We start from the raw sequence: 20,099 nt of genomic DNA, 5'->3' as shown, positions 1-20,099 counted from the left end.
GATCGCTAAATATACCGCGAAATATTGATTCAGAAGAAAAATATAATAAAGAATATCGCGGTCGAAGTGAATCGAACGGAGAAATCGAAGAAATGGGAATAGGGACTTGAAGTTCCATCTCATAAAGAATGAAAATTAATAAGAGGAAATAGAGCATATAAAATTTAATTACAATTCTGATAGGAGATATAATATCTCAACGTTTTCTGTAATCTGTGTCATCGAGTATATTCATTATTAACCATTCAAAGAAAGATATCGTAGATTTAAGAAAAATCCACTTGAAAAATTATTTTTTAAATACGCTTAATTTAACTAAAATTTGACCCTTTCGCCATACTCTCGATATTATTCATCCCCCAATAATTCTACGTTCCATTCGTTAAAATTCCAATACACGCATCAAGAAAAACTCAAATATAGATTTTTATTGATGCAGATTTCTCTCTCCTCGAGACGATTCGATGATTAAAATCTCACGCTTCCAATTCCACTTGTCACCAACATCCCGAGAATCGAATCGATTTTCACCAACGATTCTTCTCCTTTCAATCCTTCCAAAAAAAAAAGAAAATAATATAAAATCGTGGTGGCCCGCACTTCGCACACAACACGAAGGATACGTTTACAAACGCGGTGCGCTGACTCGAGCGTTTACTCGCCGCCGGTGTCTCCACCCACTTTATCCCTGCTTACAGCTGCGGACCGGACTCTGGTTTTCCACAGCGAACCCCCCTCGCTGCCCGCACGCTTTTTCCCAGCACGCTTCCTTTCCTCCCCCTGCTTCCGCGTGTCCCCGTTCCCCGGAGGAGAGAATCGTTCTGCGGCCTGGGTCGATCTTTCGGGCGCGGTGGCAATAAAAAACAGTCCAGTCAGCGGGGCGTGGATCGCCGATGGCACCACCGCCGCCGCCACCCCGCACAGATTTCGTTCGTCCTGGCTCGCGGGCAATCAGCTTGACCCCCGCGAAAGGGGACGAAGGCGAGAATGCAATCCTGTTGCGTTTCTTCTTCGAGAAATCTTCGTGAAAGGGACGAACATCCCGTGAAGGGATGAATTTGCATTCGGTGAGAATTGAAGAAGCGTAATATTTTGGATATATTAGAATAGTCTAATTTATTTTTCCTTCTCTGTTGATCGTATCGAGACAATTTTCAAAAGAAATTTGTGGAAAGGACGGATTTGATGGATAAAATTTTAAAGGAGAGTATTAGATTGAGAAGAGATTATATATTTTTAATGGGTTAATTTGAGAGAATTGTTTGTTATGATTGGAGTATTTGTTTAATTGTCTTTTGATAATTCTTCACTAGTTTTTCATTAAATGGTTTAATTTTGTTTTAGAAGCTTATAATAAATCGTTCTTTGCAATTAAAATTGTTTTGAATTATTTTATTCGGTCTTAATTTTAATTATTTAATTATAAATTGGAATTTAGAAGTTGTGAGATAGTAATTAAGTTTTGGTAATGGTGTTTAAGTAATGGTGTTATTAATTGCAATTCTTGTGAATTATATTATTGTTCATTCGCCTTATGGGATGTGACATTAATTCTGAGATTAATTAGGAAAATTAGGAAGAAATTTTTTAAAGCTTATTAAATTCGCAAAAATATATACATGATATATATATTTTTAATAAGAATGCATTGAGGAAGGAACGAAGACAATGAATTTTAAATTTCTGCACTCCTGGCAATTGTCCACGCGATATCAGAAAGAGGAGGTTCCCTTGCGAGCTTTGATTCGATTCTTCGACTTTCTCGATATCGTAAATTCGTATCGAAAATCGCTGGAAGAAGGAACGAGGGGCTATATGTGGTTAAAAGTTCGGGGGAAAAGAATCGAAAATATTGAATATTGTGCGAGATTAGACTCAGATTTAAAAGCGGAAATGCTTTAAATAATTAAAACATCGCTTAATAAAATAAAATGTTCCATTTAATCAATTGAACTATTCGTGAAAAATTAATTTCATTTTATCCATCAACGAAATTGGAAAAATCAAACTCTGTTTCAATTATGATACGCCGTTTTAGTCGCGAACAACATAGTTAATATTATAACGCCATCCATTAACGGATGAATACCCATTCAAAATTCTTCTTACAATAATAAACCAATCTCTTCCAGTGATAATTCAAAATAACACACCTATTTCCAAATATATTCTATCCTCTTCTTCTTCTCTTTCTTCTTCTTCGCACACTTCTAATAATATCCAATAAATGAAACTACCCCCACTAAACTTTTATAAATCTCCAAACAAACCAACAATTTTTTTCTTTTTTTTTATTTTAAAGAAACCATGCATTTCCACTTGCCAAAATCATTCTTCAACCCACCCCATTCTCTCTCTCTCTCCACCCCAATCCCCCTCAACCCCGATTCACAAAATTCGTTCCATTCTCGAATCGCCCTTCCAACCAACCCACCAACCCCTTCCAATCACCTTCAAAACCGACTTCCTTCCACCCGACTTTCTCTCCACCCCCGAGTTAATCAACCCCGTCAAACTCGCTCGCAGCGGTCCGAAAATAAGCGGCCGACTTCCGTCTCCCTCGTAAGAGAATTACCACCACCTAATCGGGTGGAGATAGGGATAGGTTACCGGACCAATCGAGAACACGGGCACAGAGTAACAACGATCGAGAAGGAGAGCCCCGATCGAAACGAGGCGACTCGAATCGAACGAGATCCCGTGTCGATGGATGCCCACTTTTGGCACGAGGGGGTCGGGTATCGGCGTGGATCGGAAAAGCAGGGGGTCGTGGAGGGGTGCGGCCTCGTCGCCGGTAGCCGAGATATCGGTATCAACGCGGTGTAATCAGCGAACCACGCCCATCAGCCGCTATACCCGCTCCGTTCCGCCCACTACGGCAATTACACCCTCGAGTCACCCACTGGAGGGGAACATTAAACTCCGTTTCCATGCCCCGGCCCTCCCTCGCCCACCTCCTCGCCTCTTCGGGTCTCATTCGCTCGCTCCACGGCCACCGTACTCCTCCTCTCGCCCCCTGGAGGCAGACAGGCTGCACGAGCGGCGTGCACGGGCGATGCTCGCCTTTTTCACCCTCTTTTTCTTTTGCTTTTCTTTTCTTTCTTTTCTTTTTTTTTTTTTTGTGCCTCGAACGGCTGCCACCGACGGATTCGATCAAGGTGGCTTGGACGAGTTTACGAGTAGGCGCGGTAATGAGACCGATTAACGGGAAAGGGGAACTCTTGCGTGTCTTCTCTCGCGTGATTTCACGTTCGTTGTTTGTTGCGTACGCGGACGTGACTCGATTGCCGCGGTTTTCGAAGAGGGGGGGATGGTGGGATGATCGTCGAGCGGTTAAGGGTTGGTTGCGGATCGAATGAGAACGAAAGATCGTTTTTGGGGAAATTTTTGATCGGAGATTTTTCTATGATTGATGCGGGTTTGAAAAGAAAGAGGATAATTTGGTAGGGAACGTTTCTGTAATAGTTGATAGCTTTGAGCTTTTGTTGATTTAGTTCTAAAGAAAAGAGATAATTTAATAGAAAATACTTCTGTAATTAGGATTTGGAAAGAAAAGGGATGCTTCTATAGGATTTGAATGAAAGATTTTGTAGAATTGAGATTTTTGATTGAAAGTTTGATCGATATTGCGTGATTATTAAAAATAGGGGAAAGTATTTCTCTCTTAAGTCCACGAAGAGATTGAAAATTTAAGAAAAAGTGAATCAAATTTGGAATTATTGATTCGAATTTTAAATAGCACAGTGGTAATTGAGAATTAATCGTTCTATCCGGTGTCAATAATATCGATGTATAAATTTAACGGATTAATCGAATTTGGGAAAAAGGAGAAATTGAATTTTTAAAGAATTTTTTTCGTAGATATAAAAGATAATTTAGAAGTACTGTAGATAAAATATAAAACACACCGTACGAGATTAGATTTCTTCCCGAGCAAGATTAAGAGGACTGAAACTGAATTCTCACACCCACACGGAACAAGAGTGGCAAATAATAAACGGTGAAACTAACGCGGTCTATTTCCCACACTCGGCGCTGCTACTCGAGCGCCGGGTGATTTTTCCCATTTTCCCCAATAGGGCCGTGAAATTGGGCAGACAAATCGTAGCTCGAGAGAGCGCGACGAATTTCGACCGGTCTCTGCCCTCTGTGTATCAGACGTCTGTCACCTTCTATTTGCAGACCTCTCCCCCTTGTTTCCAACTGTTATTAGTGGAACAGATTAATCCATTCTAACTTCTCCATCGAAGCAAAATATTCCTCCACTTTGTATTAAATATAAAAGTACAAAATGATCCTCAAACACCTTTCGATTTTCCATCCATTTTCACGTATCATCTATCCCTTTGGGATCTTGATGAAAATGATGTCACAATCGTAGATATTCATCTGTTATCCCCATTAAGATCCGTTAAAACTCGTTCGATAATCGATGCTCGTTTCACCGGATAGTCGAAAACATCCGCAATCGGGCTATCAATATATTCGGTTCCGTGCCAGTGACTGTTCCAGAACGGATATCCGCGGCGAGGGATTATTAGTTTTCCGCTCTTGGAAGCGGTGTTTTCATCGAGCGGACGCTATAACGCAGGAAGAGGGAGAAAGAGAGGGAAAGAGAGAGGATGGTATAGAGAACGTCTAGGCCGTACGTTACGGTCTGGGGGAGCCGCTTCTCTGTCGTCCTACGGTAGGCGTGGTTGAAATCACGAGATGATTTATCCTTTGCGAAGCGGTAACTGCCGAGATCCTCGGCTAAACGACCACGGTCCTTCGTGTATTAACCGTAATGCACTCTGCTGTTGCCATTGTGCGCACTGTATATAACTATACCTACCCTTGGCCAGGATCTTGCACAACCCCCCCGTCCAAGGCTCTTTCTCATTTAGCTACATGGATCATTCTCCTTTACCTTCTAGACCACGTTTATTCCTCCGTTTAATACCGTGCTTGTGTTCCGATATTTAATATTAGACATTTCTTTTTTTAGGAAATTTGAATTGCGTATATTTAAAAAAATCTCGAAAAGGATTTATTCAAAATTTATTGTTATTATTAATAACTCGTTCTTGGATGGTGGTTAATTTGTTGATGCTAATCGTGATTTTTTATGATCGATTATTTTATAACCGATTCTACGCACGATGCCAAATTTGTATAATAATAGAATTAGAATTGTCACAATGCAAATAACAAGGTACGGAGAAGAAAATTACAACCGTACATTTATAATATAATTGATACCTTCCGTACATTAAACCGATACTCCACGCACTTTGAACCCTACCCTATTGTGCCCCATAATTTCTTTCCCCCGACGTAACGCCCCAAGCTGAAGTCACTGCATGATTTTGCCCGATCCTTTCTGCGTTAATGCGCGTGAGATGCATCGAGCGTATTGATATTCGTGTACTCGCAAATGTTGATCGATTAGGCGTCGCGTGAGCTACGTATAATTTATATATTTCAACAAAAAAAGGAACGTGTCAGAATTTTGACAGAGAATTCGATAATTAATATAAAAATTGCTACGATAAAGGAAAGAGATACCTAAAAATCGTTGTCTCTTAATATTCCATATCTTACCCCTTCTAGCACTTCATCATCCACAAATCAGCTTCCAGTGTCATCGTTTCTTTTTTTTTTTTTCTTACCCCAATCGCTTCCGTAATCGATTTTCGAGTTGTTTTGACAATTACGTCGAGTCAGATTTCTCGAAGGGGTGCTGGGTTCGCTTTTGTCGGCTCCCAAACGAGATCGGTGTCTCCCATGGGATCACCTTGACGTGGAAAATTGCAGGCTGCACACCGCAGGCGGGGTGCGTATTTTCGCAGACTATGGCGCGTGCTTCGTAGAGAGAGCATGGAAAAAATCTGGCCCCATGCACACCTCCCTTGAACGCCTCGTAGGCGTGACCCCATATGCCACTTTCAGCCGTGCAACCTAACCGCTCGTCGATATGCATTGGCGCATTGTGCAGCCAGCTAATTTGTCTCGAGGTGGGCACGAGAATCTTGAAAGGTCGGATTCTTGAAAAGAATTTCTTCAAGAGTTTGGCAGATGTAGCTTCTTTTCGTCGATTCTCGCGCGGATAAAAGTGATTTTCTTTCTTCTCTCTTCTCGTAAGAAAAGGTATTTATCAAATATATTTGAGGAGAACGTGTGAATGAAGTTTTGTATCTTATTAGAAGAATTGGATCAGAAAAGTTCTTTTGTTGAATTATCATTTTAATTGAAACACGAGGTGTTATTTTTATTAGTAGAACGAGTTGTTATTTTAAAGTAATTTTAAGGAATTTAGAGAAGGAAATGTTGAGATTGTTGTGACTTATAAATCGAATATATAAATTTCGAAAAGTCATCGCGTATTACAAGTGTCTTTGAAGACACTTTATAATATCGTTGATGCCGTATATAAAGCTGGGAATCAGTGATATGGTATTCACATGAACACGATATTTCACATGATATTCGCACGTTTTATTGCCTTCTCGATATACACTTTCGCCCCACAACTGCGATGATCGCACGCTCGATCGATTCGATATTATCGTGCCACCACTAGTTCTGGAGCAGAACTCGCTTAAACGTAAGGAAATTATCTACAAGTACGACTTACGACCCCTGTCCAGGGAGAATACAGTCCAGGCAGTACGCTGTGCGAAAGCTATTTACACATTACCATCGTTTTCAATCATCAAGTGGTGGGTACACTTATTTACAAGTTGATCTCGATCGTGGTAGAAAATATTGGACGATTTTGGAATAATTTCGACGGATCACGAGGGAGAATCAGAACGATGGAAGAGATAATACTTCGTTGAAATCGAAGGCATCACAGGTTCCAAAGAACTTCGTTATTCAAATTAACATAATAAATCACTTGTACAATATTCTTCCTTTTCAACTTTTCCATCGTTCGAAGATATTCTTCCTCGTAATTCATTCTCTCATAGTAATATCCAGATCACTATACAACTCCACAAACCCGATATAGCGATAATTCATCAACAACCTTTCGCTCATTCGTTTCAAATCAACGATTTAATCCTATCAACATTAATTCCTTTCCAACATCCTCGTAAATAATCAAAAAAAAAAAAAACCTTACGCGATTCTCATCACGTATCCCCAATTAATATCGACACAATTCACTTCTTAGCTTTCACTACCTGCCGGAAGAACTAAGTCCACCGCGATGAGATGGAACCGTGAAGGCTCTCAGTCCAACACCTACTCCGATTCCGACCCCGCTGCTCAAAGGACCCTGTACCTGGCCGTTCAGATTAATGGATGAATTAACCAATCCAAGAGCGTCTCCTAGAACGGACGAGGAGGAGCTGGAAGCGGGATTCTCGACGGTTGGCCTGACTCTCGGCGGCCTGGCACACTTCTCCAAGTGATGGTGGTGAGATCTGACCGCTAGTCTGCTGACGTGAACAGGAATCGGAACGACGATCCTGGTACCGTTCCCAGAATGCTGGCCGGCAGCGCCGTTGTGCCTGTTCGAGACGCCAGGCGTCGCCAAGCTATTCGCCCCGGATCCGACACCACCGCCGCTCAACCCCGCCTTCACTCTTTTCCACTTGGCTCTCCGATTCTGGAACCAGATTTTCACCTGGACCTCGGACAATTTCAACGCGTGGGCGATGTGAGATCTCTCGGTGAGGCTTAGGTATTTCTTCGCGTGAAACTCCCGCTCCAGTTCCAATAATTGTTCAGAGGTGAACGCCGTTCGCCTTCGTCTCGCCTTGTTGTTGTTGCTGTTGTTGTTGCTTGATCCGTTGCTTGTCGACGTGCCTTGGCCGTTTTCTAGGGATCCCCCGGGGCTCACGTTGCTGGACGCGTTGCTGGACATGGTGTCGGTCGCGTCGTGACCCTCGCCGGTCACGCTTAGTCCCCCGCCTTCGTCCTCGCTGTCCGCCGAGGCGCGACCATTTTCCGAACCTGGAATCAACGAGGACGCACGATGAAGAAATTTAATCTCTTAAATATGCGAATTTAGATGAAGGTTTCTTAATCACTGGTGGAAAATGTAATCTTGTTTAACGTTGTGATGATTAGAATCTTGGAAAAAACGATTCATCGTTCGTGATATTGGTATCGTTGAGCAGCCAGGCAATTGCATTTGATGGAATTAATTGGAATTAACAGCAATACAGTTTGAGAAGAGGTGAAAAAGATTTAATATGCGGGACATGCAACTGCCTCGACCATAAAGCGATATGTCTCTCGATCGAAGTTTCGCTTCCTGACTCTGTTATTTTCCACGTGTTCTATTCTCTTTTCCCTCGGTCCCTTACGAGCAAGCTGAACACTCCACTTATAGTAAACGGCGGCGAACAAAGTATTGTTTTATTATTTCACCGCGTTTTATGTACTTTAGTTGATGTACAAATAAAATATTAATGAGCCTCGAATGAAAAAGTTTCCTTTCCACCTAATGGTAATGGTGAAGTGAGAAATTCTAGGAAGAAATGTGTTTAAGCCTTGATAAAACTTTTTAGTCGATGACTATAGGTTATTCCGAATCGTTATTTAGATATCAAAACTCTTTATAAATATTATTTACCAAACAACTTAATACCGCAAAACTTGAGAGATATAAAACAAAAATAAAAATACGGATATATTGAAGTTTTATGTTTATTATGATTATTAATTCTTTTTTGAAAGCTCAATTAAACAGGAATACTTGAAAATGTTCAGCATTTATATAATTTATATAAATCTACTAATTATTCTATTTTGAAACATGATCGAATTTCTGTTAAAAAATTGTTAATATTGTCATAGCTCAAGCAATATCGAATCAAAGAGACCATCATCGACCATTATCGATATCACGACCAGAAATGAATAACCATCGTGGAAAACTCGCAACAACTCGTACAACAATCATTTACAAGTTGTCGAGATTATAGCTTCCGCCTTCTTTTATTCTTTTATTTTCGTTGTTTACGACCGTTCCGCGCATACGATACAACGTGCAACATCAAGTTTTTGCGACGAAGTTACCTCTCACCCAGGGGGGGAGAGAGGTGAGTTTGATGCACCCGTGCGTTTATTAATTCAAAGAGTTTCGATTGAATGGGCCATACGCTTCCGCGTGAGAGACGAGACCGCGATGCACACCGTGGACAAACGTTCGGGCGTTGTCCCCTATGGTCTTGGTCTTTACATTTTATACGATACGCGAAGACCTGATCGATCGTTGAAACGATACCGTTACATCTCTATTCCGCGCCATTAACTTTGTATAGAGCAATTGCTCGATGCCAGAAGACGTCTCTCGTGTTCTATATTTAGGAAATTGGGAATTATCGACATTTAACCTATCGGATCTGGCGCATCAATTGACGCGGGTTGGTGATATTTAAACACGCATTATTAAATTTAATTGTTCAAATTGGTGGCGAAGAGTTGAGAACTCTTTTATAACTCTTTCTCGATAAATTATAGATATAGAATGGAAGATGTAAATGAAGTTTAGAAATTTTTATTTCCAATGTGTTTGTTTCTTCTCAAAGTGAATTTGAAATTGAGATAGTTACATTTAAGGTAAGCAACGATTTTATATTTAACGTGTTAAAATTGTTAATAATTATATTCTATTTCAATTTGAAAATTATAGAATTCATTGCCTGCGATTATCACTATGATATGCAGTGAAACACAGTAAGTACAGTAAGTCTATACTAGCTAGAATGCACCAAGATATTGGCGATTCGCCAATTCGAGGTTCGATCCGGTTCCTGCACCCGTCGGAATGGCGTTGTACTCACGGAAGTATACTATATCTTTATGATATATTCTCGTCGAGGGAACGTTTTGAAAAATGGAAACAGATGTATCTCCCTAAGTTCTTTTTTTTTTTTTTTTTTCACTATCATCGCATGGAAATTGTCATATTTTGCCCATAATAGATAAAAAATTTTTTATTCTTCTTTTTTTTTTTTTTTTTTACTTTTTTACCCCTAAAAGCGAGTGAAACTCACTGCTATAACGTAGTTCGATAAACTGTAATACCCCTTCTGCGATTGTAAAGTAATCATTTCGAGAGTTTTATGACAGAGAAGACATCGAGCTATTATCTTATGCTACGTTCACGGTATTTACGGTTTGAAATAGAATTAGTTATGTAATAAGATGCCTTTTTATTCAGTTCCACCGATTGCTTTATCGTTCTAAAACTTGGAAATTTCCCTTTAACTCATTATCCTATTTTTTTTTTTTTCTATTTTACTATTATTCTTTTTTCTTTCTTCCTTTCTTTTAATCATTGAATTTCTAAAATGTATTGGATATTATTTTCATTATATATATATATATATTTTTTCTTTACATGTGAAATATATATATATATATTTCCATCATTTCCGAAAATAAATAAATTGCATCGATGATATCAGAATTGGAAACAATATCATTTAATCGATACCTCGAAAAGAAATTTCATACTGTCGATATTACGATATCATCAAGCTATAAATATTTTAAATATTCACACACACACAGGACATATCTAGGTTATATCCATGCATTTGATATGGATTATTCATTAGACTTCCTATTAACAAGATAGTTTTACTGTGAATTGGTTCTCGAATATTAAACAGAACAGAAGTTACATGCATTTTTTTAATATTTCGATAAATTTTATATTTGTAAAAATTCTTAGACGATTTGGATTTTAATTCAATCATGAATAAGTATCGATAAATCGATGTGGACGATCTGTATTTAGCCAATTTTTTATTTTGCGAGGCCATTAACTGGTTCGACTAAACGAAGGGTCCAATTCAGATCGTGCTGCTGCTCCCCTTGGACAAGTTTTTTTTCCTCAGAATTTGGTTTCTTCTTGGGAATGAAGCACTGCAAGACGACCCCTCCTTTGCCGTGTTGCTCGCCATAGGGATCACGATGGGTAATGAATAAGAAAAAAAAAAAAAAAAAAATCGAGATTCTGTTGGAAAAGCAGAAAAAAAAAAATCTGCTTTCGCTTTGCTCCATAATAAAAAAATATTGATCGAACGAAAAGTTGGTGAAAGATTCTTTGCAATTAATATCTATAAATATAATTTAACGAGTTGGAAATGATTATATTTCTTCGTGTTTTATTAAATTTCAGTCTTTATAGACATCATAATTCTTGCTTCCTAATCGATATCTTGATTAACGTCAATTAAATTTCCGATCGATGCGACTAAATATTATTTGACATAGCTATTAAATAAATCATGCTATTTAACGAGCAGACGAAATCGTTTAGCGAAATCGTGAAGCTGATTGCTGAAATTCAATGAAGTTAATGTAAGAAATTCTTAATGGAAACGAAAAGTGATTGAAGTGACACAGAAACCGCGTTTATTTTCATTTTAATCTTTAATCTGAAAAGAAATCTTTTCCAACAAGGTAAAAAATGAATATTTCTTTCGAAATTTCTCATTATATCAATTCAATTAATATAAAATTTAGATACAATACAAGAAATTTTAGAAATTGTAGGTAAATTTAAATCGTTCAATATAAAAGGGGGAAAAAAGATTTTCAACAATATTTTAAAAAGAAGAATAAATTTCTGAATCGATTCTTGTCACATAAGTGCACGTTATTTCTCGAGAGCAAAATAAATATTTAAAGGGAAATGAAAAACTCGAAAATATTGAAGAAAAGTGTGAATCAGATTAGAAAATAAACTTGTCAAATCTTTGCTCGACTTTTCTATTTAGAACGAGAATTAATTCATACATCAATCTCTGAAAAATTATTATGCACGTCGTTTCAATTCATTTCGAACATTTATCAGATGAAACGAATTCTTTAAGATTCTATAAATTCTCTATGATTTAAAAGATCTCATTCATACTACCATCAAATAGTCATTCATTGGATAATTTCATTTAATTCACGATCGATATATTTTACTATTTTATTTATATTCATAACTTTATTCATCCATAACGTTTCTTTAATACAATTAATTTTCCGCGTCAATTTTTCAATGCAATGTCTATCATTTTCCTTAATGAAAGGAAATTCCATTAAAAAGTAGTGAAATTGATAAAGAATTTTCAGATATATACAGATTCTTAAAAATTGTTATCATTTAATCTTCGTGAATAGCTTTATACCATTTATATATAAATAATTAAAAATAGATTTATTAAAATTTACAAATTCTTTTATCATTTAATCATTTCGTATCCTGTGATTTGATAAAATTCTTTGTAAAAATTCAATAAAAATAGAATTTTGACCGATATTTATTTTAAATTCAAGAAAAAATATATCTATCTATATATTTGACAAAATCCCAGATAAACAAAAATAAAAATTTTGCTTCGAAAAATTCCAAACGGAAACAGGATTCATTCATATATTCGATCTATTGCGAGCTAAATGACACAATTAGATAAAAATTTCATTAGCGAGATTGAAACCGTTTTAAGACTCGCGGTTCGTTTAAAGCGGTCCAGACACCACGCAAATAGAATTACATGATCGATCGTCTCTTAAATGAAAATCACATAAAATGTACGTGACAATTCGTTGAATGAAACTGGAAATATCGGTTAGAAAATGTGTTAAAAAATCTAAAAACAAATGTTGAATAAAATTCATTCATAATTCAATCATAAAATCTTTCTCACATATTTACAAAAACTTCTCTCTGTTATATATCGCTCAATTTATTACAATCAGCTTACAAAATTTTCTCCAATGATACAAACTAAATGATAAACAAAATATTACGAGACGGAAAGAGAGAGGAATTATAACCAGTTTAACCTCAGACAGAGACTCATACACATGTCACGAACGTAAATACATTCGAGGCGGTTCGATCACAGTAGAAGAACTTCCTCCATTGAAACCTCTTTATATACAATGGCGACAAGAGAGAGACAGAGAGAAAAAAAAGAAAAGAAGAGAAAAAAAAAGGCATAAAACGATAAAACCGACGGGAGCACAGAACCAGGAGAAAACGATTCAGGTGGATCGTTTCCGATGTACGGGGGGCTAAGAATAGAGAGGGCGATACGTCTCTCGATCGGCGTGTTCGTCGTAACGATCGGCACACCGGTTCGGCACGGTGCGTCATAAATGACCGATGACAGATTCCTCGAAGCCATTTCGTTGCGCATACGAAATCGCCTCGGTCGGCGGTACATCAATAAAAAGTGATCGGCCACGAATAAATGCGCGCGACTTCGTCGATCGTCCGTTCGCCCCCGCGCCGCCTTCGGAAATACGTGATCGGCGAGTTTCGACTTTCCATCGAACACATCGGCCTCCCCTTCATCGCGGCTTCGCCCGAACAACCGTCGCGACCCATTACGGACCTGTTCGAAACAATTAGGCAATTGCGTTTCTCGACCCTTCGAGAGGAACGTAAGAAATATCGAATTTTCTTTGGATATTATTGCTTCGAGTTATAGTTTTAATTTGGATACTTGGTAGAACTTGTATGATAGTAAAATTTGTTCTAAATTAATAGTATTATTTTAATTTGCAGAATGTAAGGAATATATTAATTTTCCAAATTTAATTCGAATGTGGAGGAACTCTAGTTGTGATGGAAAATTGTTTAAGGAAGATATTTGTATAGATTTGCATAAGCGTCCAATTATAATTGTGATATCATATCATGGAGGTCATTCTAATTAACGAGTTAACCGAGGGTTAAATTAATTTGCGCCGGTGGTTCTTCGATCATTCCATGCAGTGTTCATTTCAGAGAAGGAAAGGGATAATAAATTGGACGAAATGGGAACGAAAAGTGATTAGTAAGCAAGCAACGTATTACGTGACTTCGTTGATTCGTGATCAGAGTTCATTAACTCGAATAATGCTCTTTGGAGCAATTATAATCCTCGATTTAGTCAACAGATATCCGAAAAAGGTACTTATCCTTTCATGAATTATTTTTTACAATTTTAAATAATATAATCTCTGTCAAATTAGGAAGAGAAAGGAAGGAGGAGGAAGTACAAAAAATGACAAGCGACGAATGAAATTCAAAAATTTCCATCGCCTTTTCCTTCCCTCGACGCAGGAGGGCAAGCAAAAAGGAAAGCGCCATCTGTGTCAGAGGCGAGAAACGCGAATCGAAAAAAATCGCGATGGATCGTTTAAGGATTCCAGGAGCGTATCCTCGACTACGATCGCAGTCGCCACGATCGAAGCCGGCAAAGGGCCCGAGATCCACAGAAGCGTGCATAAATTATAGCGTCCCAAAGTCAAATCTCATACAGCTCGCACACATCTGTAAAATTCCGTACGCACACGCGCTTAAGTACGTGATACGGTACTCGGTGAATCCTGGCCGAATTTCAAACGCCGGGCGAACATTCGACGAAGAACCCCTGTTCCCCGAACAGAAGGGCGACGTTCGGAAATTTCTTCGATCCGATCGATAATTTGTCGTACGTATTTTTCCGTGAAATCGAATGAAAAATCTACGTACGAGAAAAATTCGTAGGAATTTTTTTTAAACTGTTAATAAAACTGTTCTAGGATGATCGATCTTTTTGCAATTTTATAAAGTGCGAGTAGAGAGATACGTTGAATGTGCCAATGAATATCTAATGATTTTCTAAAGCGTCATGAAACCAAAGTAATTGAATGCATGGAAGGAAACGTCATTCGTTCTTGTAAACCGGATTTACCATCGTTCTAATAAGATTCTCATCGATCGTTCAATTGCTAATTGCTATCGTGTTTCGTCAGTCCTAGAAATAATTGAAACGATCACTCCCGCATCCTGTTAACACTAACAACCGTCAGACATCGAGCTATGGTATAGAGCTCGCCCGTGCCTCGAATATAGAATTACCGATGGCTGTAAGTTAATAGCAGAATATAAATAAATAGGTATTTCACGATCCCGTTTGCACGTCCCGGTGCAGTGGTTAATAAACCATCGAAGAATCGAAGATGTTCAATCCTGAGCACCTATCGTGCTTCGCGTAACGTGACGTTACATCATCATCGTCATACAATATTTATCTAATTCAAAAATCACAAGTCGAAAACAATGGGTAACGCGTGAAAAAATTAAATTTGTAATCTAAATCTAGCTTGTTAAAAATCGTTCGAAGAATTACTTATTCTGAAAAGAAAAAAATTCATTTTACGCAAATTCTATTTTATTTAACTTACCGTGTCTCGATTTAGAAAGATCGTGAGCGGGTGATGCCGGTGAATCGATACTACCATCGTCCTCGCTATCCGTGAAACTGGTCGAGCCACGATTATTTGAACCACGGTGACAAGGGGTCGGATAAGCCGCGCCTTGAAGGTGATTCGGGCCGAGATGTTGCGACAACCGATTCTGATAAAGATCCTGATGAGACGGATAACTGGCGGAGGTGTGCGCTGGTAACATTGGGACACCGGAAGTCCCGCCGCTACCGTACATCCGCATCGGTAGCCATGCACCGTACAAACCGAGCGGCACTCCGAAACCTGGAACCACGAAAAATCAATCGATTAATATTCGCTCTAAAGAAATTAATATACTCGGATAAATTATACACAATTTGTGAACAGAGCTTAATATTAATTTTATCATTTTATTATATTTTTTCCATAACTGCTTTTTAATAAATAATGTACGGTTTATCGCGTAAGATTTAGAGTATCGTTATTTTGATACGAAGATATCAACGAAGATAATAGTTTCTATGAATATCGTAGGGAATCAAATGTCACGATGAAATATTATTTTGATTTTTATCCGCGACGATTTATTTTTAAAAAACTGATCTATGAAAATTGCAATGTCGTATAAATCTGAAGCTTATTACATTCTTAAGATGACGTTCAGAGAAATTTATTTTAAGTAAACTTCATTCCCCGGAAAAAGTAGGGCGTTCACGGATTAAATTATGCATGCTACATCCGGTAATTACAAGATTCAGAATGAAAACGAGGTTGTAGAATATATGTAATGGATAATTAATTGATGAAATTTGTATTTTATTTCATATTCTATAAATTTATATATATATATATATATATATATATATATATATATATATATAAATCGAATATATTTTAAATAATATATTTCTATAAATGATAAATATTTTCTCCATTTCTCGATACTTTTAAGGAATTAAATAAATTAATACAGATACAATGATATGTACATCAAATAAGTAATTTTATTCTAATAATTTGATATTAAAATTTCATCTATTTTGAATAAAATATACATTTCGCGTGTAAATACGAAAATGAATAAAATTTTATAAATTTATATATAACGAGAATAATTAAGAAATATAATATAATTAATATATTTAAATGTTTAACAGAAAATGAATGAATAGAAAAATCAGAATAATTGATCCCACCACGCGATATAATTATGCAAGATAAAGAAATAATCTATTATACATTACGATATGTCCCAATAGTTGATTGTGCATTCATAATTTAATTTATACAGCTACATTATATCATAATAGCTAGCATGACTAAGGCAATGATAAGACTATTTAAAAAAATTCTAATAATTTTACAAACGTCATTAATACATGTTAACATTTTTCCAATATTTTTCATATTCTACATATTTTACAGGAATTCTTCAATATTCTGCAAGGAGAAGAAGAAGAAGGAATAATTTGCATGCGAGTTTGAAACACAAACCAACCAGGAGGAAGTGCACTGGCAGCCGCGGTCGCCAAGTAATGTCTCTGATAAAGATATTCCCTGTCTCGATCAGAATCCTCTTCGTTTTCGTTCACCCTTTCTCCTTGACTCCCTGAATCGCAATTTCCCTTCTGTGTGCCGCAATTACCGATCAAACTCTCGATCGTGAACGGTTTCGGTGTTGGTCGCCGTTGCAATTTCGAGTCTCCGATCGAAGATTCGAGCTCGTCGGTCGCCGATCCGACGTCCAATTCCGTTTCCTCTACGTTGGAATCCATCTCTCTCTCTCTCTCTCTCTCTCGAAATTTCGTGACAATAAACGATCTATCGTCTCATGATTCGACGATTGTTACGATTCCTTCCCCCGATATGTTCTGAATTACATAATATCAGATGATAACAAGTAATATTTTTTTTTTTAATATTCGATATATAATTGTCTCTTAATAGTTATTATCCAATTATATTTTAATAGTGATATCGAATCGCTTTGAAGTGGTTTTATGATTATAAAATTCGATATGAATATTTATTGCTCCATTAAAAGTGAATTAATGAATTCTAACGAGGCTTCTTGGTGGAAAAGTTTCATTAAAATTGAATTATTTAAATAATACCGTTATTTTGTAACAGCCAGTTTTATAATCATGCGTACATTAAAAGCTTTATGCGTGCATCAATAAGTCCATCATTAAAATATTTTCATTACTGTGAAATTACGTATATTTCTAACAAATATATCTTCTCGCTTGCGCTATAATACATGTATATCTTAATTTTGTTACTAGATACTGATTTTAAAATTCATGTTAAGTGCATATTTTTTGATACTGATTACAAATATACTCCTTTTATTAAGTATGGTTCAATACCATGACATTTAAGTTCGTGGAATATTTTAAATTAATCTTCGTATATTTAATTTTTATATAATTTCTTCTTGATTACTTAGTTCTTAAAAGTCTTTAAATAACATAGAAATTGAACAGTTCTACATCAAATTCTCATATTCTTCCTCTCAAAGGCAGCAGTTTAACTCACTATAATTAATTCCAGTTCCTCATACACGAGATTCCAAGTATCACCTTGTAGAATTTCAATCACCTTGCTAGCAGTACTCATTCCCAGAGAAAAACTTTCCATTAAATCACAAAATCCAAGTTCTCCAATCTTACTTCTCTCCTTCACAAAAAAATCTTCACCTTCCCTCCAGATCTTCCGATCAGATCATCCTCTCGAAAAACCTCCACTTCCTCACTCCGAATCACAGTTCCGTTCCAGCCAACACCTTCCATTCGTCCTGGAACAATCCGATTCTCCAACAATACCCAATATCCAAAAGTTTCCAGAATCACCAAAAGAACAGAAACGGCACTCAGAAGCACGATTTATTTAAAACGCGGACCTCTTCCCCCTTTTCGTCGCCGTGCCGGAGAAACGCGTGTGTACGCGTTTCCAAACACGCGAGCCAAAAGGAATCAGAGGGGGTGAGAAGAGGTAGAGAGAGAGAGAAAAAAAAAAGCACGTGGAGAAGACCGCACGGGGCACAAGTCGACGGGCAACTGGCGGCCGGCGGCGAGCCGCATTTCAATTGCTGGACCACGTCCGTGACGCGCCGACTCGCGGCGGCGTGGCAGCTGGCGTGGCCGCGTAACCGCACGGACGCGGTTTAGCCGCGTCCCTGATTGGTCGCTGAACGAGCCAACTGCATTCGCGGACGCGCCTACCGATCCGTGGGCCGCCATCTTGCTGCCGTAGCCACTTTTGTCCTTACGCGCTCGCGATCCGCCGGCGTGATCGAGCTTGGACCAAGGATGAATTTCACCCGTACCGTGGCCCTGGATAGTCTGGCATCGATTCAACGTTAATTGCCGCCTGTGACGGACAAAATCGTTCCTGTGTTAAAGTTATATAGGGATGGCTCGGTTTTTCTTCTCGAGAAATTTCTGATATTTCTTCGATACAGCGGTCTGGAAAATTCTCACGTTGCTTATTTTCATTATTATCTATTACTATATAATGTTAGGAAAATCATAAAATTGCGATGAAGAACGTTCGAGTAGAAAATCTATTATGTTCTAGAGAAACATGTATCGAAATATTTGAGAAGTTGCGAATGACAGAGGACGAATCATGCACTAAGAAATTTTTGATGACGAGATTGTATTAGATTATTTGATAAGTATTTTCTTTGGAAAAAAATATAGAGGGGAATGAATACAAAGCTTTGGACAAGTTTCAAAGCCTTCCCTCTTCAATTATCGTTTCTAAATCCTCTTCGTCTCGGATATCTTAAATAGAATTCTCAAGGATTCAAACTCGAAGTCGAGGAAAGTTCTACAGAGTCTACAAGGCAAGATTGATTCTTGTGTTGAGCAAACACGATCCCGATGACGCCGAGCGGATTGACACCGAGAAGGGTACATCATTATCCTGCTGGTGGATTGGCTCGCGTCAAGATCGGCACGGATAGCCCGTGCTCGTTAAGGAAACGTAGTGCGGGGGTGGCGTGGTGAGCAACCTAATGGAAGACACGTTCATCGGCGGCTTTCGCGGTCGAACGATAAAAATACGAGAGGGACGCGGTTGGTGGGCTTATGGTAAACGTGCACCGTGCTGAAAGCTGAGCTGCCTCGTTAACGCTGATCACTATGCATACTCGTTATGACGTAAATACACCCACGTGACCGGTCTAATAACGCGCCGATTATGCACGCGAGTCGGCCCACCCGAAATAGCTCGGACCTATTGCAACGGATTTTGATGAATGTTAATTTGATGAGTAAGAACGATGGCCAATCATTTTCGTGGTATCGTTAAGGAATCGTATTATTGAGTGTATTGATTTTTTTGAAATGTGACAACAAAATTTTTCTTGTCACTATTACAATGAACGATAATCATTGCCTTTGATCAAGATTTCATGCTAGAATATCTTTTTAAATTATTGTTGTGATATTGTGGTAAGAATATCGTTAAGGAATCGTATTATTGAGTGTATTGATTTTTTCTTTTTTGAAATATGACAACAAAATTTTTCTTGTCACTATTACAATGAACGATGATCATTGCCTTTGATCAAGATTTTATGCTAGAATATCTTTTTAAATTATTGTTGTGATATTTTTTAAAAAAAATCATAATATTGTTTTCCAAGGATTAAGAAGAAAGAAGAAATGATGAACAAAGGATGCAATTACTTACGCATAATTTCTCGTTCATCATAGAAGAACGTCGTGGCAGGTTACACCCATTCATCGTTTCTTCTGTTTGTAGGCGTTTCCAAACTGGCTAATCGGTACATCACGCTAATAGTGACGCTATTTTGGCACTCGTTAACACGACACCAGTCTAATTGAGCTTCTAACAGAATCTAAAGTTAAACGGGTGGTCGTTATACGAGGCCCATGTATCTTCGAGCTTGTCGCGACAACGAC

General features: G+C 37.9%; 1 protein-coding gene across 1 annotated transcript; it reads right to left on the bottom strand.

Moving 5' to 3' along the window:
• Window positions 1–6,455: 6,455 nt before the first annotated feature.
• On the bottom strand, window positions 6,456–18,247 carry LOC725495 (homeobox protein GBX-2). Its single transcript, XM_001121332.5, has 3 exons — window positions 16,664–18,247; window positions 15,163–15,468; window positions 6,456–7,944 (listed from the first exon to the last, which is right to left on the bottom strand). Exons 1-3 carry the CDS (start codon window positions 16,938–16,940, stop codon window positions 7,166–7,168), a joined length of 1,362 nt encoding a protein of 453 aa, XP_001121332.3. The 5' UTR covers window positions 16,941–18,247; the 3' UTR covers window positions 6,456–7,165.
• Window positions 18,248–20,099: the final 1,852 nt, after the last annotated feature.

This window comes from Apis mellifera, linkage group LG1 (genome assembly GCF_003254395.2).
Source record: "Apis mellifera strain DH4 linkage group LG1, Amel_HAv3.1, whole genome shotgun sequence".
In the NCBI taxonomy this organism is placed as follows: Eukaryota; Metazoa; Arthropoda; class Insecta; order Hymenoptera; family Apidae; genus Apis; species Apis mellifera.
The sequence above is the reverse complement of the archived record's forward strand: the minus strand, read 5'-3'. Positions and strand labels throughout refer to the sequence as shown.

What these genes read in the sequence shown, in the direction of transcription:
- LOC725495 (XM_001121332.5), bottom strand. Translation starts at nt 16,940, where the DNA reads ATGGATTCCAACGTAGAGGAAACGGAATTGGACGTCGGATCGGCGACC. An exon ending in TGCCAGTGCACTTCCTCCTG is followed by an intron (nt 15,469 to 16,663) that starts GTTGGTTTGTGT and finishes TCGTGGTTCCAG; the next exon opens with GTTTCGGAGTGCCGCTCGGT. An exon ending in TCTTTCTAAATCGAGACACG is followed by an intron (nt 7,945 to 15,162) that starts GTAAGTTAAATA and finishes CGTTGATTCCAG; the next exon opens with GTTCGGAAAATGGTCGCGCC.